The sequence below is a fragment of the Podarcis erhardii genome, assembly GCF_964252035.2.
Source record: "Podarcis erhardii genome assembly, chromosome: 9".
Classification (NCBI taxonomy): domain Eukaryota; kingdom Metazoa; phylum Chordata; class Lepidosauria; order Squamata; family Lacertidae; genus Podarcis; species Podarcis erhardii.
In genome coordinates this window covers 45,129,262-45,151,623 of record NC_138512.1, presented here as the reverse complement: position 1 = coordinate 45,151,623, position 22,362 = coordinate 45,129,262, and the positions used below count along the sequence as shown (strand labels likewise).

At 44.6% G+C, this 22,362-nt stretch overlaps 1 protein-coding gene and 1 long non-coding RNA gene across 4 annotated transcripts in view; one reads left to right on the top strand and one right to left on the bottom strand.

The window, feature by feature from the left end:
* LOC309349836 overlaps positions 1 to 6,327 on the top strand; it is a 39,907-nt gene extending 33,580 nt beyond the window's left edge. The window contains exons 4-5 of the long non-coding RNA XR_014160205.1: positions 3,426 to 3,476; positions 6,191 to 6,327. This is a non-coding gene — a long non-coding RNA (uncharacterized lncRNA). The remainder of the gene's footprint in view (positions 1 to 3,425; positions 3,477 to 6,190) is intronic.
* A 280-nt stretch (positions 6,328 to 6,607) lies between these two features.
* MAML3 (mastermind like transcriptional coactivator 3) overlaps positions 6,608 to 22,362 on the bottom strand; it is a gene marked incomplete at its 3' end in the record, with an annotated part of 271,284 nt that continues 255,529 nt past the window's right edge. For all 3 annotated transcript variants that reach the window (XM_081876069.1, XM_081876070.1, XM_081876071.1), the window contains 3 exons: positions 13,773 to 14,009; positions 9,659 to 9,767; positions 6,608 to 7,599 (listed from right to left, as the gene is read on the bottom strand). In XM_081876069.1, coding sequence (XP_081732195.1) covers positions 6,608 to 7,599; positions 9,659 to 9,767; positions 13,773 to 14,009 — 1,338 coding nt within the window. The remainder of the gene's footprint in view (positions 7,600 to 9,658; positions 9,768 to 13,772; positions 14,010 to 22,362) is intronic.

Sequence of the window (22,362 nt, the reverse complement as noted above, 5' to 3'; positions counted from 1 at the left end):
AGGCAAACTTGGCCCTCCAGATGTTTTGGGACTACCATCATCCCTAGCTAACAGGACCAGTGGCCAGGGATGATGGTAGCTGTAGTCCCAAAACATCTGGAGCAGTGGTTCTCAACCTGTGGGTCCCCAGATGTTGTTGGACTACAACTCCCATCATCCCTGGGCTCTGGCCTTGCTAGCTAGGGGTGATGGGAGTTGTAGTTCAACAACATCTGGGGACCCACAGGTTGAGAAAGGCTGATCTGGAGGACTGAGTTTGCCTATGCCTGCTCTAGTGTGTTGTACTCAGTTGGGTGAGGCCTCCTGCTTCTCCTGGTGGTCTCCTAGGCTGAGTGCTAATCTATCTGGTTAAAGCTCTAGAATTGGCGTTTGCCGGAAGGCAGAACTGGCAACGTAAGGTTAGACTGGTATTTTGGTGGACTCATTACAAAATAGCTTTTTACATCAGTCATGTTCAACCTGTACTCCAGAGAACTCTGAAGTTCCTCAGGAGCTGATCAGGAGTCCCTCAGCAAGATATTAATTAATGGTAGGCAATGTCTTTCTGAAAGTCAGCTTGCCAACATATGCAAGAAGGGAAATCTAACACTATCAGATGAAAGGAAAACTATTTATGAAACACAATTCTCAAGTGACTTTTTTCTGTAGCTGCCATATTTATTTTGCCTGCTTGTGAGACATGCAATCATTTTCTCCTCCTTTCATGACTAACTTTTAGGTCAGTTGTTTTTTTTTATTTGAATTGGATCGTTTTTATATTCTTGATAGGTGCTGCTTGGATTGCAAATTGTTGGTTAGTCGAAACAAACTTTGTAAACTGATCTAAAGATTATTCCTATGTGTAAATAAATTATATGCGTCTCTTGGGCATCAGATGAATGAGCTATGTGGATCAAATTACAAGCAGGCAAATTTCTTCACTAGCTTTCCCTTGCAATGCAAAATGTACGACATTCCTGAGGTTTTTTGTCTTGTTTTTTAAAAAAACTTTCATCCATGCACCAAGAGGCTATTTGAAATGCATATATGTTTTAAGATAGCATAAATACATTTCACTGGCTTCTGAAATGTATATGGTACAGAATAATAATAATAAATAAATAAATAATCCAGAAACCAAGGAGACAAAATATAGAATATTTTGATTACTTTATGCTACATGTACAAGGCATTTGCTTTGACTAATATCTTCCAATTTGGCTAATATTTTTGGATTAGTGATCGTTCTTTTGAATGTTCAGTGGCGTTTAAAGCACTGGATCCCTGGGTTATTTGAAATCTCAGGAAGAAAATTTAGGGAGTAAGGCAGTGACCATACTTTTCTTGACAGTGAGTCATAGATTTGTAGTGTTGGAAGGGAACTCCAAGGGCCATCTAGTCCAACCCCCTGCAATGCAGGAATCACAGATAAAGAATCACACACAGCCAGCCAGCCATACGTCAACTTCTTGGTTATTGTGTGGAAAATTTCATAAATGTACCTCTTCAAAAGTTTCTCCAAATGTCAATTAGTTTATAATTAGCTGAAAATGTCAAAATGCTTTATGTAATAATGGGCAATTCTCATTGCTTTGAACTGAGCAGACACTAGATATTCCACTCAAGCTTTTTGGGCTACATTTATGAAACTCCCCCATTTAAATGTCATTTCCCTTCAACGTTAAGCTGATTATCAGCTGGTCAAACAGCACCAGCCATGTAGTTGCTCGGAATGAGAGAACTAATATCTTTGTTAGAAAAAAATGGGAAGGAGAACAAAAGCAGGCCTGTGAAGTTAATCACATGTCAATAAATGTTCAATACAAAAATCAAGGCCTGATTTTGTGAACTATTGAGCAGTCTGAACTCCCATTGAACTTGCAGACTGTAAAAAATCCATCAAGCTAGATGAATAAAATGAAGCTATCTATACCACACACCGTTGGCTAATTTTGCTGTTGCACTGCTGTCTGCTTTAAGATTTGTGGTTTTTAAATAAAAATATTTGCAGAACTTGCTATATATATATGTCTCAGTCAGATCAGCCTTTCCTAGAGATTTCTGTGTGAAATAAAACTGTGTAAGGAAGAAGCAGAAATAGTGATAACACAGTACTTCTGCGCTTTCGAGTAAAAGTATGGAGCACTTCAGCAGTAGTTGGACTACAAATTCCATAATCCTTTACCATTAGCCATGCTGTCTGGGGCTCATGGGAATTGTAGTGCAACAACAGCTGGAGGGCACCATGCTGGCTATCTCTGATGGAAGACTTGATTTATTATAGGAAGACACTTGTTATGAACTCCTTACATTGTGAAGTAACTGTTACTGCTGTTAATATTTGAGCAAGCTTACTTATGTTATTAGGGACGTGGGTGGTGCTGTGGGTTAAACCACAGAGCCTAGGACTTGCCGATCAGAAGGTTGGCGGTTCAAATCCCCGTGGCGGGGTGAGCTCCCGTTGCTCGGTCCCTGCTCCTGCCAACCTAGCAGCTCGAAAGTACATCAAAGTGCAAGTAGATAAATAGGTACCACTCCGGCGGGAAGGTAAACAGTGTTTCCGTGTGCTGCTCTGGCTCGCCAGAAGCGGCTTAGTCATGCTGGCTCCCTTGGCCAATAAAGTGAGATGAGCGCTGCAACCCCAGAGTTGGTCACGACTGGACCTAATGGTCAGGGGTCCCTTTACCTTTACCTTATGTTATTGACTTCTTACCACATCAGGTTAAATGCTTCAAAAATGGAAGCCAAGCTGTGAGTTTGTACAAGGCTATGATCAAAAGTGATTCTATGGAACATATTCAAATACATTCCCATCTAGGGACTGCACCTTCTTTCCCCTTCTTAGCCGGCATGGGATGAAGTCTTGTTTGAAAGCTCCACCACATATTTCTCTCTCTAAATGGGAAGCAGCCCTCTACGGAGTCAGACCATTGGTTCAGCTAGTAGTTCTCCAGGGCTTCAGACAGCACTCTCTTCCAGTTCTACCTGGAGATGCTGGGGATTGAAACTATGACCTTCTGCATACAAACCACAACCTCTGCCAATCAGGCGCTTCCCTAAGGTGTAAAGCTTATGCAAGGAAGCAGCTCTGGGAAAAAGAACAGGGACAAACCAGTTGCAATAAAAAGCAATGCTGTTGCTGCATGGCATCAGCCTGATTGGTCACACCATATAAATTGGGGTGCCTATAAACAAGCAATTACCTGTGTGTGTTTTGAGAAGGGTACAGGCTCAGTGAAGGATAGTACCATGGGCCTTCTCTTTAAGTCTGAATTGGGTCTTACAGAGTGTGTGTTTTGCAAGCAAAAGATCCTAGCTTCATTCCCTGGTTTCACCAGGCAGGAAAGACTCATGCAACTGTCAGCATAAACAACAGCATGCTAGATGGACAGATGATCTGCATTTGTATAAAGCCGTTTCTTGTTTATTCTATGTTTTTTGTACAGGAGCAACGTCACCACCTTTTTGTGTCCCTCAAACTGAGTCAACCAAATCAGGTAAGAGAGAAACTCCTAAAAATTAAACTGATTCAGATAACAATCTTTTATTATTATTTTCTTTAAAATTGGTATGTTATTAGTTCCTTTCTACATTTTTTCCAGAGCTCTGTACAGTTCTTAAAAGGAAATAAGCAATGTTCAATGTACAAAGTAAAAAACAGTAAACTAGAAAAATCTGGATAAAATGGAGCAAGTTGCTGGCAAGGATACAGTACAAATTAGTAATTAGACATCTGAAGTGCAATACCACTGCAGTGAGGATGAGTTAAAGAATGAAATAAAAATACTCTATTTTAAACAAACATTATATATATATTTATATTTATATAATATTTATTTATATGTATATATTTTACAGATTAGACCCAGTGATATCTGCAGGATTGTAAAAACATATTTACAAATAATTCTTTTTTTAACATTTCATATACATCAGCACCATAGTAAAAAAACAAAACAAAACCCAAGATATTAAAGTTTGACTTTTTATTACTTGGTCCCAGTTCAAAATATTTGGAGAAAGCTTTTCAAAGATAATGGATTTTGAGGCCTCATCAAACACTAGTTCCTGTACTTTTCTGATAAAGATGAATGTTAAATTTCATTACTCATTAGATTTTGTGCGGTTCAAAACTCCAACTTCTTAGTCTTCTTGTTGTCACCCTTTCCAGCAAAGAGTGACACTGCCCTAGAGGAGTGATGAAGACAGATACTTGGTTCCTATCTTATGCTTTTGTATGCCTATTCAGGTTTAAAAGGAGGTGGTTGTATCTCTCACCTCTTCAGCTGATTTCTGTAACCCACAGAACCATTTTCTTGGTCTTCCAGTCCTCAGCACTAGCTGATATAATGATACCTAATTATGCTCAGAGTATTTGTGGACTAAAATCTTCTTGGGATCCTCAGGCCACAATTCTCCACTGGTGCTAAGATGAGTCCTGACTTGACACATTGTGCACCGAGAACATGGCAAACCACTTCTCTGTTAGCAAGCTTTGCCACATGCCAAGTCCACTGATGTGCAAGCTCATTGGTCAACCTTCATGTTAGCACAAGCAGGAAGTTGCATGAAGTGGTTCTTTTAGCTCATGACATCCAACTTTCAAAGGTGTCAACAATATGTCTCCCACTAATTCCCGTGAGTTAGATGATGAGACAGTATGTGGGAGTTTCAAAATCATGTCACAAACCAGATAAAATAAATGAGGGCCTAAGTACACCTTATATGTAAATATGTGTAATTGAATCGTGATTCTCCCCCATCCCCATTTTCCAGGAAAGTTAGCTTCTGGAGGTGGTGGTTTTAAGTGAAATGTGGGTTGTGATTGAACCCTTCTCTGCTTGCTTCTTCTCCACTTTAAAACCATCCCTCCGAGCTGCTTCTGTCCTACGGAGTTCCAAATGTATGTTTGCTCTTGCTCTTGCTCCTACTCTTCACCCCATCCCACCCTCTATTCTCAACAGAATATTAAAAACATGGTAACACATTGAAAACTTCCCCAAACAGGGCTGCCTTCAGATGTCTTCTAAAAGTCAGATAGTTGTTTATTTCCTTGACATCTGATGGGAGGCCATTCCACTACCAAAACTGGAGTATGCTAAAGAACATGGGGCAAACGGTGGCTGGGGAAAGGGTCAAGTATTCCATCTCTCTGCTGTTTCTCCACTAAAAAAAAAATGCTCCCTCTGAATTTGGATTTCCCAGGGATAGGGGAAATACGGAATGCACCACTGGAGTTTGGTTACACATTTGCATGTAATGTATAATCAGGCCCGAAAAAGTGACATGTGTTTAATACCAAGCCTGTATCTAAAACACAGGCAAATGGTATCATAGTCAACTCCCACCAACATAAATGACTCCACTTTTTTGCAGGTCAGTTCCAGCCACACAAAACTGTGGCTTAGACAGTTCCATTTGAAGATTGACCTTTGCAATGTCGTAATTTTATGTACAACTACTTCCAGCAATTACCTGAATGGAAGACCCTTCCTTTCTTATTCTGTCACCAACTAGTTTAGGCATCATAAAGAGCTTGATGTTATCATGTTCATAGTAGGAAGGTTGACAAAGAGGACCAGCCGTTAGAGAACGTTAAGCATAAACTTGCTTCCAACCTGTCAAAAGACATGTTGACATTGCTCCTAAATTTCTATGTAAGACCACCAAGAGAATTACTAGCCCCTCTCCCTTAACTCCCAAAGACATCTGCCTGTGCAACCCAACCCCCTCACAGGTAACACCTATTCATCTTGAATTTTCAGGAAAAGAACAAGCTGGACACCACTGTTTGCAAGTTCTTAATACATATAACCTCTCCCTTTTTAATGCCTGCTTTCTTTTGCGTCTGTGTCTTTGGTAGCTGCTATCTCAGTGAGCAATATAAGTACTGCAGCCTTCGTGTGTCCTACAGCTCTGTATTTCCCCCCATCCTTAAAAAGTGACTAAAGAGTCACTTGGTTATAGAGGAAACAGGAAACACAGGAATGGCAAACTATGTAGATGGGGACTTTCTCTGCACCCAAAGGAGACTTGATAGCACATTGAATGGACCCTTTCATCTGCGGCCATGTCTAGTCATAACCATAACCAAGCAGCCTCTGCTTGACTACTGATCAAATCAGACACATAACTACATGAAGAAACTTGTCATTTGCTTAAACCCAGAGTTTAGCACCTGTACTGATCCCGGCCTCTCTTTCTCTTTCAGGTGCCCCTTCCTTTGTCTCGGCGCCTGTCTCTGCAATGTCCTGACACTGCAGCAGTTCCAGTAGAACCGTGGTGGAAAGTTTATTGTTATGGGGCAGCCAGTGCTTGCCATGTGGAGACTACCAATCTTCTTCCATAGCCCATGGGCAGCAAGTAGCATTTTTTGGAGCCCCCTACCTCTCTCTTTGTCTTATTCCCACCTGCAGCAGGCGGACCTATGGGGTGGAGACTGCTGTGAGGACACCAGCAAGGCCTTCTGTTCAATGCTTTACATTCCATCCATGCCTTCCACAATCAGCCACAGATCAGCTTGCTTTGCACGGCTTTAAAAACAAAACAAAGAAACAAGGATGGACAACATCCTGCTTTCCTTTTTTCTGACCCCACAAAGGTTTGTAACTATACATATCCCCATGTGCTACGGATTTCCAAACAGCTCATCAAGTTCTTGCATCCACTCATCTCCTGGCCCACCTTTAATGATGGAATCTACAAGGTCTGTGCTGTCTGCTATACTTGGAAAGGAACCGCCAGCTCCTTCATTGCTGTAACTATAAGGTATGTCCTGAGTGGGATTCCTCTCATAGATCTGACCTTGGCTGCTCTGACCAAAGCTACCCCCTGGTATCTGTTGTGCAGGGGACTGGTTAAAACCAGCCATGGTGGGAACTGCTTGGCTTATTGTAGGCATAACCATTGGTCTAGCTTGGTTGTTGGTTCCTTGTTGTCCAGGGAGTGGTTGCAACATTTGCCTTCCCATCGCTGGATTCAGGGTCCGTACTGTTCCACTTGTGTCCATGACAGACTGACTAATGCCTTGTGGGAAGTGTTGCTTAGGCAACCTTGGCTGAGCAGATTGCATCGGGTAAGCTGCACCATTATTGAAAGGTCCAATTTCACCGCTAGTCCTTCCAGGGATACCTTGCAAGCCTCGTGCCTGCCAGTTCTGTGCTCCTTGCGGGACAGGCCCCATCATGTTTTGAAGTCTGGGAGCTTGTGGTCTGGGTAGAACCTGGCCCACAGGTCCTTTCATCTGCTGGTGTTGTTGAGATATGGCAGAGTTCACCAACATGTTTGGACCAAAGCTACTGACCATGCCAACCCCTTGCGTCGAGGTGGGCTGCCTCGGCCCCTGGCTTGGGTTGTGTGCCAGGCTCATGCTACTTTGGTTTGGGTGCTGCAACATTTGGCTCATTCCTGTGTTCATATTGTACATTCCTGGCTGGCCGGCTGCTGGGCTGCTGTAGGGAGCCATCCCCATCTCGGATTGGCCAGCTGCGGCAGACATTGCGCCAGTGTTTTGTGAGGCTCCCATGGTCATCATGCTGGTGTTCTGGGACATCATTCGGGAAGTCCTCATGCTCTGAAGAGCTGCCTGGTTTCTCACTGCCGCTATATCCTGTGGGGAACCTGAAGCAGAAGAAGGAAAAATATTAAAAAGTGAGCTTTGGCAATAATATTTTATTGGACGTTTGGGCGCAAAGGGATCTGGGCCCCTAGGAGGTGGCTCCTATGCTAGGCACTGGGGAACAAAGCAGGAGATGGCTATTGTGCTCATACGCTTCCTGTGAGCTTCCCATAAGCCTTTGGTTTACTGCTGTGGAAATCAGGATGCTGGACTAGGAAGGCCTTTTGGTCTGATCCAGGAAGGCTCTTCTTGAGTTGTCTTGCAATGCTAGTATTATCTCCAGATATGGGTCTGATTGCAGTTAGCACCCAACCTGGCAGTGAAACTTCAATGCCGTACACAGTTACCAAGGAGTAATTCCCACTGAAGCCAATGGGAAGTACGTCTGAGTAGACATGTAAAGGATTGTGCTGTCAATGGTAGTGCAAAGAGGTGTCAGTGAGGTCCATAATAATGCAAGCATTAGTTAGAAATCTATTTAGCCTTTTAGAATTGCAAACAAACAAACAAACAATAGCCTGACCATTAGTTATCTGAGGCACTCTTTCAAATATTTCCATTATCTTTCAAAACTAAAGCCATGAAAATAGAAATGTCAGGCGCAGAGAGGCTAATCAATTTTTTTATAGCTTAGGAGGCATAAGTGAATGGATTTTCTATAGTGTTGTTACTGATTATGTCTATGGAAAGAAGAAAAATTTAGAACAGAGACGGTGTATTAACAAATCAATACTGTAAGCACATTTTGCTCCACCTTTGGACCAATGACGGGAAGCCAGAAAATCCTTCGCCTGTTAAATTCTACACCCTGGCAGATACACCCAAACTAGGTGTCTTCCTGTTGAGGAGGGATGTAGGGGGAGGAGTGGATGGAAAGGATTATTGATTTCTGGAAAGCAAATATGCTCCGGTGTTTATCATCTTTATTTAAAAATAATTAGAGGAATTTTGATTATGCCAAGAGTTCATTGTGGCACCAGCTCAATACAATGCTGAGTACACACTGCTGACAAGAGCATAGCTCTCACCTCAGTAAAAAGATACATGAAATCACTGTGAAAGAATAATATTTCTGTGAAGCGTTACCTGACTGTTAAAAAAACCCAGGAACCAAGTATATCTCAGTGTCTTCCTTTCTTTCATTGACAATATGAAGCACATCCCCCAGCTTAATATAATACAAAATAACAAATCACCATTTTAACCACCAGGAGAGTGTTTTGTTTTACAGACCATGTATTTAGATTTCTCTCTTAAGGCTACACCAAGAAAAAAAAGTACCAATGAAACTCACAAAATATGAAAAAAGTCCTCCTCTCCATCTCCCCCCCCCCCTCAACACAATATTTATGTGTTTTGAGCAGACAGGGCTCTTCACTGGACAACATTCTAAGATTAAATTTAAAAGATGAAAACAATGTGGATTCAACTGTTTGTAGCTCCTTAAAATTATCTTTATCAATAGAATTTTGTGTACACAGGATGAAAACCCCATGAAAATTAATGGGATGCTCAACACATGGAGGTTTGAGAGGGGAAGCACAGGGCCAGCAAGCATAAGGCCACAAGAAAAGCCAACTGGATCAGGCCAATGACCCATGTAGTCCAGCACAGCGCCCAACCAGATGCCTGTGGAAACCCACAAGCAGGATCAAAGCACCAGAATACTCTCCTTGCCTGTGGCTTCCAGCAATACTTATTGTATTCAGAAGCATTACCGCCTACAACCATGGGGCAGAACATAGCCATTGTTGCTAGCAGCCATGAATAGCTTCCTCCTCCATGAATTTGCCTAAATTCTCTTTCAAAGTCATCTAAGTTGGTGGTTATCAATGCATCACAGCTTTACATATCAACGGGACAGACTCTGGCGAATAGAGGATGTGATGCCCTTACGTAGAGTTTCGGTCTCTGACAATCTCCTCTTGGGTTGCCTGCTCTTGCCTGCCACGTTAATAACTCTGTGTCAATTAGCAGTACAGTAAATAGAATGCCAGTGCTCATATCTAGCTATGCGTTAGCAGGCAGCTTGTGCTCCCTGAATGCCTGTTGGGCTCTCACCTTGGAACTGATTGACCTGCTGCACAGGGTAGGGGTTCCTCTGCTGTTGCTGGAGGTGCTGCCGAGGCAGATGCGACTGCTGTTGCTGCTGTTGCTGCTGCTGCAAATGCTAGAGAGAGGAGCAAGAAGAAGAAAAAGAGGTTGGTGAGCCTGCTGCCCGGCTGATTGTTGCGACAGCAGGCAGCAAGGCAAGCAGCGGAACTGGCGCTTTTCCAGCAAGGTGTTCTTGAACGACAAGTGCTGCGTCGAAGTGGCAGGCAAAGTGAGCAGCGGCCCCGCGCAGATCAAGAGCCCTCCGCACGCAGCGTTGCTCAGACTCCAGGCATCGACTGCCTCTCCACAGCAGCTCTCTGCTCTTCACTTGCTGAGAACTTTTCGTACTTCTGCAAGACTCGGGAAAGGAGAGGAGAGGAGGGAATGCTCCTAGCTGAGAATCGTGAACCAAACTCTGGGACCATCAAGTATTTCTGGATCTAAGTTATTTAAGCCTGCGGGGCTCATTCTTATGAGCTGGGGCAGCCCAGTTGCTGCTGCCCTGGAAGTTCCAACAATGGAGGAACAGAAGAGCCATGTAGGGGAGGGATCTGGGATGGTGTGGGGAGAAGAATGCAACCATCAAAACAACCGTGAGTATGGTTTACACTTTCTCCTTTGGCTTCTTTTCATGGAGGTTCAGTAAGTTAAGAATGGGAGGACCAGGTGAGGTAAATCACACCGTCCATTCATCTTCTAGTCCTGGGGTGGGGAACCTCTGACCCTCCAGATGATGCTGGTCTTCAACCCCCATCAGCCCTGACCACTGGTGAAGCTGGCAGAGGCTCATGGGAGCTAGACTGCAACAACTTCCAGAAGGACACAGGTTCCCCACCCAGCTGGGATATGTGGCTCTGTCCATTTCACCTCACCCAGTTCTTCCATTCCTAGCTTACTGAACCATCGTGAGAAGAACCCGTGGGGGAAAGCGGAAGCTATACCAATCCCATTACAACCTCTCCTCCTCTGTGAATATGTTCCGTTAGACTTCTCTCGATAAGATGGTCAGGTTCAAGCACTGTCACATCCTTATTTAATGAATAAGAATGATTACATGGTGGGGGCAGGGGAGATAGGAAGGATGCTACCCTGAGTGCTGGAAAGAAGACCTCCTCTCTGCTGCAAGGCCCATTTCCACCTGGCCTAGGGGTTGGGGCCCAGACTCCCCTTTAACAGCTAGAAGAGGCTCCTGGGACATTGCTGGAGCCACTCTTGGGTGGGGGCAACTGACTAAAATGTTTTAAACAATTGTTCTAATTTTGGTTCCTCTGTTTCATTTTTGTCAGGTTGGTATTGGTTAAATGTTTAGTTGGTGGTTATTTAAATTTGGGTATAACTGTAAACTGTTTATTATTATTGGTGTTGTTATTATTATTGGTTTCTATTGATTTACTGGTTTGTTTGTTGCTTGTATAGGATATTTTGTTTTTTAATGTTTGATGTTTTGTTGTGTTTTTATAAATGTTGTAAGCTGCCCAGAGTGGCTGGGGAAACCCAGTCAGACGGGTGGGATATAAATTAAAAAAAATTTAATTTATTATTATCTTGCAAGAAACAAACATGCTGGATTCAAGACTCAATCCCTGCAGACCATCGACTAAAAGTCAGAACTACTGGAATGATCCAAATCTTGGCCCAAGCAGCAGCAAAGGCTGACAGAACTGCTGCTGCAGCCACAGCTCATATCTGCCAGGGCAAGCAAATCACCGTGCTAGTCTGGAACTGATGCCATAAAGTAGCGGCATCGAAGGTGGCTCAGGTTCAAGTGGATCCTGGGCCATCCCCACAACACCTCATTTTGGGGCTTTCTCTGGGCTTCTGCCAGTGGAGATTCTACTTCTGCCTGTCCTTCAGTGGCCAAAACAGAGAGTTGAACAGCAGTGGAGCGATGCAGGCATCACTCCATGGCCAGAAACCTGGGAGGAAGGACAAAAGCAGGGGGTTGGATTGCAGCCTAAGTGCCAGCAGCTGAATGTATGGATTTATTCATTCATTTCTCACTTCCTTAATAGGTTGTGCACTCTCCTGCTGTACAACAGCAGCTTAGGAGTACAGATAGAAGCAGATTTTGTTGCTGTTGCTTGATTACAAAAAAAATGCAGGCAGTGCAGCAGTGACTAGCTCTCAAATCCTTGCTGTGAGGCTGTTCTCCACCTATTCCTGCGAATGAGGTATCAGGCTACTGGAAAATCATTCACAGTGCCTAAAGATGCACTTGTGGCATACTTCAGGGATTTGTGTGGAAACCAGGCCCTGATGCACACTTGATAATACGCCTGAGCTCAGCAGGTGTATAGCGTGGCTTCTTAACAAATGCTGCCTTACTTGTGCAGGGAGTTACACCAGTCACCACTGCACCCGGCACATGAAACATCACTTTGCAGTTCTGTGGGATTTTACTAACTAGACATATGGCAATTTGATCAGTCAATTAATTAAATGTAGCGCAGAAGATCCCCCAGAACTGCAAAACCAATGTTTGATGTATTAGCATGCAGTAAACAGAAACAGATGAAAAGCAAATGCTTTTCCACAGGCTTCTTTTTCACTAAGATGCTTTCACTTAATACAAACTTGAGTGGAAAAAGGATCCCGTTCCCCCCAAAAACACTTGTTGATTCTGGGAGGCTTTTTTCACCTTCACCTAGCCAATAGCACAGTTTGCTTACATCTGTGATCAGGATTTGTTTTTATTTAAGTTTAGGTTCTTACATTAGGAGAGTGGCTTGGTTACTGCTGTTTCTTAATTTCTCTGTGCATGTGTTTTTTAATTTCTCTGTGCATGTGTTCTAACAATGGGTGAATGGAGAAGCACAGGACACATTTTAGTGCTTGAAGCGGAACAGCAAATGCCTCCCTCAGCCAAGATGCAGAATACTCAAGGCTGGCTAAGTAATTTTGGCACCCGAGGCAGAAAAATCCCCCCAAGCACCTCTCCCTGGGAGTAAAAGTGCAATAATTATAAATCAACGACTAACCATTTGTGTTCTTTTATGACATCCCAAATCAGCTGCCAGAGGCAGCTGCTTCACTCTCCTTAATGGTAGGGCTGACACATGGGAATCGGCACACCAGCATTAAAAAATGAATTGGGAGAACACAGGAATGATACAGGCTACAGAAAGAATACTGGTGTGGTTCTTCCTTTCTCTTAGATCCAATGAGATCCTAACTTTTACTTTGTGGAGACATGTCATAGATGAAGTGACAACCATGCTGTTCCCATAAGCGAAGAATGATCTCCCATGATTGAATCAAACGCCTTATAGAAACAGCAGAAAATTATTTTCTAGGTAGCCATAAAATAAGGAAGAGGAATGGAGATTCCTTAGAGGCATACATTCCGTTTTTCTCTGCAACATGCCATTAAAGGACCAAAGCAATTGCCTTCTGTCCCAATTACACCAGTAATTAGCATTATCGTTTATATTGCACCTTAAAGTGTTTAGCAATCCTTATCTTGTTTATCCTCACAATAGCCTTGTGATGGAGATGGAGAGAAAATGGAGAGAGCAAACTAAGAATCAAATGACTCTTCCAGAGCTGCCAGAGAGAGAATGAATCAGTGGTCCACAGAGGGAAGTGAGTTCTTCTCTAGATCTGCCTCTCTAAGCCTGTTGCCCTGCAGATGTTTTGGAGTAGAAGGGCTGTAGCTGATGGGAGCTGTAGTTCAAAACATCTGGATGACACCATGTAAGAAAAGGCTGGAGCTCAGAGCAATACGCAAGTTATTGCACTATTGTGGCAGTCAGTCCCTTGCCTCATAATTGACACATGCATGACAAATGAAAGCCTAGATTACGGAAGCTGCAGGGTGCTTGTATGAACCTTATGGATTGCACTGTTTGGTTACAATTGTTGTTGGAAAGACCCAGTTGTGTCTCTGTTCCAGGTCTGGGAATGGTCACTTAAGGCAGGCATAGGCAAACTTGGCCCTCCAGATGTTTTGGGACTACAGTTCCCATCATCCCTGACCACTGGTCCTGTTAGCTAGGGATCATGGGAGTTGTAGCCCCAAAACATCTGGAGGGCCGAATTTGCCTATGCCTGACTTAAGGTATAGAGCAAAAGGGTGCAGTACCTGTTCTGCCAAGATCTGCTGCTGTTGCCGCTGCTCTCGTAGAAACTGCTGCTTCTGCTGTTCCATCATGTGGAGCTGGGCCCTTTGCTCAATCAGCATCTGCTTCATAAGGGCAGCCTGAGGCTGTCCACCCAAGAAACTGGCATTGACCGAACTTGTGCCCACGTTACTGGATCCTGGTGGCACCGAGGACTGCATGGGACCTGTGGACCGAGACAGTCCCACTGCGTGCTGGTCCTGGACAAGGAAACAAACAAAAGCCATGTGAGGAATCATTGGGTATGTGATTAGGCTTATCTTCATTTATTCTCAGTATTTATATCCCACCGCTCCATCACATGCAATGGAACATCAAGGTGCCTTACAAACATCACAATTTAGAAACAAAGCAAGATTTTAAAGGGGGGGGGGAGAGAACCAGCTGATTATTTGTTTATTTTGCAAAGACACAGATCATTACCAATCAGACGCACCAGAATGAATTAAAATTTCCACGTAACATCTAAAGGCCACCAGGGAGGGAACCAACTGAGTTTCTAGAGACGAGGGCTTCCAGAGTCTGGGTACCACTACAGAGTAGGCCTTCTCCCACAAATGCCAGCATGGAACAAGGCCTTCTTTAATGAGCTGAAGAAAAGTCCAGCAGGATCATTGGGGGAAGGTATCCCAGTCCCAAACCATTCATGGTTTTAAAGGTAATAACCTGAATTTTGAATCTGAGTCAGAAATGGGCCAGGAACCAGTCAGTGAAGCTACTAGAAGAATTGAATCGCACAACCCAACAAATCAGCCCCAGTGGAAGCGTTTACACCAGCTAAAGTTTCTCAGCACAGTATGTGGGGTGCTGCAAATTGCAGGAGGAGGTCTCCGCGCCTGTCTAGATGTTACACTTGCTGCAGGGATTGGCATCCCTATGGTGAGTTTTCCACCACCTGCTGTATTGTTTAGAACAAGTCACCACATGAATATTGTGAGTTTTTCTGCTTTTGAACTATATCAGTGGTGTTTCCTGGCAGGAGGGAGAGACTTGTGGTATGATGTCCAACCCACATAGTAAGCTGTTTTCAGTGAGGGTTTGGGAAAACAGTCAAGAGGTTGACGTTTGCTATGGCAAAGGCAGGAATGGGTGAATCTGTCAATTTTTACTTTCTCTTTTTTTTAAAAAAAATAATATTTATTAAAGTTTCCAATTAGTACAAAAAAAATAAACATACACAAAAAAAGAAATAATAAAAATACAAAAACAAAAAAGAACAGTTAAAACAAATATCGTTTCCAGTACTCATTTCCATTAACTTATTTCCCAGACCTCCTCTCACCTCCCCCTTTTGTATTCCAGTTCAAGTTCTTAATTCAGCAAATCCTTATTATAACTTGTTGTAACTTATTGTAACTTATTACTCAACCTCTACATTACAGCTGGTAACCACTTTTTATCCAACATCACACTAATGTCCATTAATTTTATATTGCCTCTGCAGATAGTCTTTGAATTTCTTCCAGTCTTCCTCCACCGTCTCTTTCCCCTGGTCTCGAATTCTGCCGGTCATTTCTTCCAGTCCCATATAGTCTATCACCTTCATCTGCCAATTTTTACTTTCTCTTACTTTCTCTTTTTTCTAGAGTTCAGGCCTGCACATTTCTGCATCAGTTTATTTAATGACTGATTGATTTTAAATTCACCAGCATTTTAGTACAAATTTATTCTCATATACACACTTCTGCCAAGCCATTTCCCCGAATACAATGCATTTTTGGATGGCATTTCATGAATATATGCATTTTCATGTACACTTCCCCGCAATACACACATTCTTTTACATATTATTTGGTTGGAGAGCAGCATCAGAGAATTCAGGCAAGTGTGAATTCTGAAAGATAGCTGCATTTCATTCTGTGTATTGTTTTCAGGAAGTGTGAATTAGGGAATTTCACATTAAAAGCACCAATCGACCTTCATTTCTCCTCCATTCCTCAGTGACTGCAAATATGTATAGAGCAGTTTGCAGTTTACAGAGAAATAAAGTTCAAGGAGAGGCATGGTCCAAAAGTACAGGAGGTAGGAGAGGAGGAGGGAAGTGGATGATCAAGGAACTGTTGGGTGCAGAAGCCTAAATCCAGTTTTACTCTCTCTCTCTTTTTTGCAAGCATTGGGTGCACAGAATGCCACTTTATTGTATTCCTTCTGACACTGTATGGTATGCAATCAGATCAAGTCTAACAGTAACCCTGGCAGGTTATTAACTCATATCTGAGGAAGTATATAAGAGGCAAAAGATATATGAGGAATGGTACAGAGAGCTGGGGACAAAACCCAGGACCCCTCAAGCCAAGCTCAGTCATTCAAAGCAACGTGAGTTACGGATTCAGCAAAAAGCAAGGAACAAAAGTAGTAATTAGGGCTTACATTTTCTTGCTGGTGAGGCAACTGAACAGGGTCAGGTGGCCCCAGTTCTTCTGCACGATGCTAACCCATGTAACCTCATTATAACTTCCAGGCAAAGTGAGGTGGATGAAAAGAGATTCAGCACCTGGAGTCCAATGCCAGGGTGTTGGGTTTGAGTGCAGGGCACCACCATGATACTTTTCAGGTTAAAGAGGAGGTAGTAACATCCTTTCATTGCCGCTCGTTGCCCATTAACATGCTTTTATACCCCCATGCGCCCGCACAATCAGGATGATCAAGAGGAGACCAGTTGAAAGTGGGCTATTTTAAAACTTTAATCTGAGTAGGACTGAATGTAAGAGGAGAGCAAGGCGGTGCAAATTATACTGCAAATTAAAGGACATGTTCTTGTGAATACCGCCCCCCCCCGCACACCACGTTCCTGCCTGTTTGCCTGCGATGCTGCTGGTCCCTTTGCAGGGCTTGGCCAGAGGACTTAAGAGAGGAGGCCCGGAAAGGATCTCATTAGCAGTTCTGTCAACACAGCGCTGATCGCCTTTCTCTTCCCAGTGTAACCAATGGCGATTGTTATGCAGGAGAGATGCACCAGTAACACCCCAGGGAGGTTAGAACATAATTATGAGCAGCCCTGGAGAGGGAAATTTAGACAGATGGATATGCATTTTTTTGGGAGGGGGGGGAAACTAACCACTTTCTGTTACTTCCCATCCTCTCCATTTTTGCCCTGCAAGATCCAAGTGAAAACTTGAGAACCAACTGTTGCAGCTATTAAGGCCCTGAGCAGCCGTGAAATCTACCAAAGCTTAGATTGGACATCTTACATGCTGCACGGGATGTCAGGCTACATCTAACCTCTCCTCCTAAATCCATCCACGTCCTAACACCCCAGGCAGCCTTGGGGTGAGGCGGCAGGTGTGTGAGAATCACTTAGCTGCAGTTCCTCCCGAACACCAGCAGGTGGCGTCCCAAGCCTGGTCCTCCACAGCTCTGTCAACCTGGGTTGGTGACTGATTGCTGCCCTGGGCTCTTGCTCTCCTCTCCCTCTCCCTCTTTCTCCCTCCTCCTTCCCCACCCTCCCCCATGCTTGCAGATGGCTTAATCATGACTACTGTTCCCTCCTCCTCCTCTCCCCACCCCCCTCAGTACTTCTGAGATAATGCTGCTAACGCAGAGCTAGGCAGTCAAGTGTTACAGCACAGAGCAGGTAGCCTGGCAACTGAGAGTATAATACCGAACAGATGGTGTTCGTACACATGATGGACATCACACACGACAGCCTGAGACAATCCAGGAATTCCCTGGTGGTTTGAGGCCCTCTTTATGGAAAGAGCGGGGGGGGGGGGCACACAAAACAAAACACAAGCCTGTTGGCTGCTTTGGGGATATTTCCTACCCTCTCCCACCCAACCTGACACTGAACCACTAAACTGATTTCTTGTTACTCCTGTTTTTCTAACAGCACTAAAGGGACAGCAGTCTGGTAGTGTGCGAGGGGGACGGACGGAGGGTTAAGCTTCGCGTAGCCTGAATTAATCAGGCATTACGCTGGGCCTGAGCGAGGACAGGGTAGCTTGACAAAGGAGCCACCCTTGCTTCTGCTCACAGCCGGCGCGCTCTCCTCGGTGAAGAGACTGTCTGGGTCAGGGACGTCCCTGCGGCTGGAAGCTATGCAGGAGGTACAACAGGTAGACTCCTGTGAAACACACAAAGGGGCATTTGTAGGCTGTGCCCAGGTGGGAGCCCAGGTTATGCATTTACAGTGTTCTGGGTATGAAGAAAGAGCAGCCACACGGGAACACCTGGGAGATGGGAAGAAAAGGAGCGCCAGCCTCAAATCCTGCCCCTCATCCTCTTTTTCCAAAACAAAGAAACAAACATCTCTCCCTCTCCCACTGGTGAGAGCTGCAGGCACACACTGCAGTACACTGCTCAGCCTCCAAATTCAATGCAATGCTGAGGGGGCTCCTGACACTTCTTCCAGGGAGCATGCTGCTCTTTACTAATGAGCTCAGGAAGCGGAGACATACCCAGGCTGTCAAATTTCCAAACACTGAACAATGCATAATCTGTGTCTGTGAAGGGGCTGGGGAGAGAGAGCGCAACAGAAGCTCCAGGAAGAGAGAGGGCGTTTTTTCTTTCTTTCTTCCTCCGAGGAGCAAGGTGGAAGGAAAGGAAGGGCTGCAAAATGCCATCACAATAGGTTTCTCAGAGAAAGCAAAGCCACCCATACAAACGTCCCCTCGAGAAAGGTGAGCCAGAGTCTGACTGAATAAACAGTGGAATTATTTAACCTTTCAGAGTGCTCTGTTGTCGTCGTCTCGCCGTTCCCCCTTTCCCCCAGCACTATTCCCCAGACCTGCCCCTCCACTGCAGACAATGATTTATCGGTGAGGAAATAGGATTTCCAGTGCTAAGGTCAGAGCTGGCCGTCAGACGTTACCTTGCTCTCACTGCAAGAAAAACCTTGGGCAAGCTTCCAGAGTTCCTGCAAAGCCAGCCTAGGGATCAGCCAGAGTGATACGTGGCAGCACTGTACACCTCAACGTATCTCAAAGAATACCTTGTCCTGCAGGGGACTCTCAGATTTCATTGCCTTTAATAACCTGCTTGTAGCTGCTATACTTCTGGAGAAGAATGGAAGGGCCTCTCCAGACTGGCGTGTGTTTGTTTTTGCAGCTGTATTCTGATCATATATAACCACCCAGGTAACTTCATGAACACAAATCATAATGACTGCTCAGTAAAAAGGATGTCCCTAAACCACATAGGCACACTTCTAAATCAGGAGTCATCAGGGGACCCCAGCAGTCTCCTGATTAGAGTTCTCCACTGTCTTAGGTGTCAAATGAAGTGGTGGATGTCAGAGGTCTGAGTTCAAATCCCAGATTTGCTGTGCTCATGCACATGCGCAAATGCCTACATTGCAGATTCATGTAATCTGCGCACAAAGAAACAACAAGCCAACTATCAGACCAAACACAGAATCGCATGGCTTTTGCAGTTACCTTTTGTGCCCTGTTGAACGGTGAAGAGTAGAAGACAAGTAGGGAGAGGGAGGAGGGGGAAGCAAGGGACAGTATCAGAACAGATCAGACTGGGCTGCGCACAGCAACAGCCACGACAGCTCATTTCTGTGCTCACACATAATTTTTATCATAATAAATTTTAGTTGGAACATTCGCTCCTCTTCAGAGCAGTACAGGCTGAGCTGTGCAAATTGCCATCTCGTGACGCTTGCAAAGATGTTTCCAGTGCAGAAGCTGTGTTGTGTGCTGCAGGCTAAGCCAAATTCAGCTCAGCGTTGACCTGTGGGTAAACTCAAGAGTATAGACAAGCCCTCCATTGCATTGCATCACGGATTTACTCTGCAGAATCCAGTAAAGGGAAGGCACACTCCTGCACAGAGGCCTTTACAATCTCCAGATGGGAGCCACATTGCACAAAGTTCTGGGTGGAAGTAGGTGGCAGCTTTCAAGAGAGGAATGCTTTGGGCTCAACTTACAGTTTGACAGCCAAGCAATGCCCAGCTGCCTAGGAAAGGGCAAACCATAAAGCACACAGTTATAAAACAGACACCTGGCTTACTAAGGCTCCTGGAAGCATCCTTGCACATTGCCTTGTAGTGGTTGCATGAAGGTTGGCATGGAAATAGTTTCAGTAAATATAAATAAAATCAGATTCTGAGTCGCTCTGACCTTGGTCACGATAACAGTCACAAAGGTCCTACAAATATTTGTTGGACTGCTTTCTCCCACATTGGTCTCCCTGCAACTATAGAGATGGCCTTCCCACCACAGAAAGGCCTGCCTGGTCTTCATGTTCCTATTATGTTTATTTAAGACATTCATCTACCACTTAATCGCCAGCATTTCCAAGAAGTGTACATAAAATAAACTACACAGAATCAAACAATAAAAATAATCACAAAACCAAACAGAAGCCCCTTACACTTGACCTGAAAATGCCTGCTGGAATAAGGAAGTCTTTGTCTTATTTAAGCTGGGAGGAAGTTCCACAGGTTTGGGCCCACAGAACTGAATGACTGACTTCTGGCAGTTGCAAGCCTTGCCTCTGAGCCATTGGGGGACCACCAACAGAGGCTCCCCTAAGGACCTGGGTGATCAGGCAGAGATATAAGAGATCCCTTGGTTTCTAATATATCCTTCAGCTAGAAGACGGACAAAAACATTCTGGTTTCCCCAGACTTGGAAACTGTTAATGTTCGCATTCAAAACAATACTGACTTCACTGTCTGTTGCAATGGAGTGCTGCTATTTTGTTGTGTTGGTTTGCATGCTTCAGTTTATCATTTTCTACATTTTAATTTCACTTTTATTGTTTCTCACTATTTTGTTTTCTCCACTCTGGGAACATAAACGTATGCTGAAGGTGTAGAATGAAAATTATGCAAATAAATACACACCCACCCCCTCCTCATGTTGCATCTGGTAGAAATCACACAGCCCAGTAGGATGTGTTCAGAAGATGCTTGGAAGTACACCTCACAGTTTAACGAGGAAGTGAAGAAAAAGTGCTCTGAAAGGGAACCCAAATCTATGTTCCCCAGTCTTAAGTAATTCTAGTTGTTGCCCAGGAATAATAGTGACAGTTAGGGAGTAATATGGATACCTAGAAAAGCACAGCTGCTAGAGACACTCAAACTGTCGGAGCATGCAAAGAATATTAAGGGAGGAAGCCCACCAAAGATCAAAGAGAGGTCTTGAAAAAGCAGAAACCTGCCTTGTAAGCTCTTTGCTGTCATGAACGGGGAGAGTTCGCATCACCCATGCTGGCATCTTTACAAAAGGTTATAAACTGAGACTATTTAAACGCTAGAGGGAACACGCTCAGAGTCTCCTTTTGAAACCAGCTCAGGTGTCAGGGATGGAGCTGTCTCGTGACAGGTTGTTTTGCCTTGTCTTGAAAATTAATTTCTGCTCTTAGCTGTGGCATCTCCAGCATTGCACTTCCCTGAGCTCCTTTTCACCTTCTCCTCAGTTTCAAAGGGGGGAGAATTTAATCTTTTTCAACGTAGCGTCTGAGCATCCCCACACTGCAGAATTCATGTGTGTGCCTTATAAATCTCAGCAGCAGCCTGAGATGGAGAGCAAATGTATGTGAAGCAGAAGGAAGGGATGTGGAAGGGGGGGGGGAGAGAGAGTGAAGAATCAGGGAAGAGGAGAAGAAATGGCAGCTGACTTACAACCTTTCTGCACAGCCAGATAAAGCTGCACCTGGTTTTGTGGGTGGGAGACTTTCTGCTGGCTCAGAGAGGAGACAGATAGCAGTAGCAGGGCTGTTGCTGGGGGGGGGGGAGGGAGCGGAGAGGTATCAGCCTCCCATGTCTCCTTCTGCTACAGCTGGAAAACAGCAGCCTGTTGGAGGAGCCAGGAAGTTTGGCCGGTCATCCATGCACATGAAGAGCAAGAACTTCCCCACATCTTTAGCTGCTGGTGGTGGTTGCTTTTGCAGGTGGGGGGCGGGGGGCGGGAAGAGCCTATTTATGTAAAGGCCACTGTTGTTGATGGGCCAGCCCAGTGAAGGAGTGTGGTGAGGGCACCCTCTCTGGGTGATTAGTTGTGGGCAAGTTGGTGGGGGGAGAGATATGAGAGTTAACCCGGCTTCCCAGGGGGAGCACTAAGGGGCTGCATTTGCGGTGAGAGGATGAATGCAGCACATGAATGCATATTCAGTGTGACTGGCAGGTCCTTGCTGATTTTTGCTATTGTTTTGTTTGATTTGTTGCTCCGTTGTATCCTTTGTTTGTGTTGATATGCATAACCATGTCTACTCAGAAGAAAGTCATAGAACTGAAGTGTGGTAAGGGACCTCCAAGGGCCATCTAGCTCAACCCCCTTGCCATGCAGGAATCACAGCTAAGGAATCCCACACAGACAGCCATCCTTACTCTGCTTAAAAGCCTTCAATGAAGTCCAGGCACTGTAAACTGAGCCTGAGTGTTTAAGCTAGCTTTCCTCAACCTGGTGCACATCTGTGCTGACAGGAGTTGCCGTCCTAAACGGCTGGAAAGTTCCAAGCTGAGAAAGGCTGCATTGATGGACAAGTGCTGCTGTCCACTCACAGTGGCTCCAGGTTCTGCCCTCTCATGGGCATTTGGGTTTTACTTCGCGCCTCCTTCCTCCCATTGCCAAACAAGGTGAAACTGAGAAGAGGGATGACTCC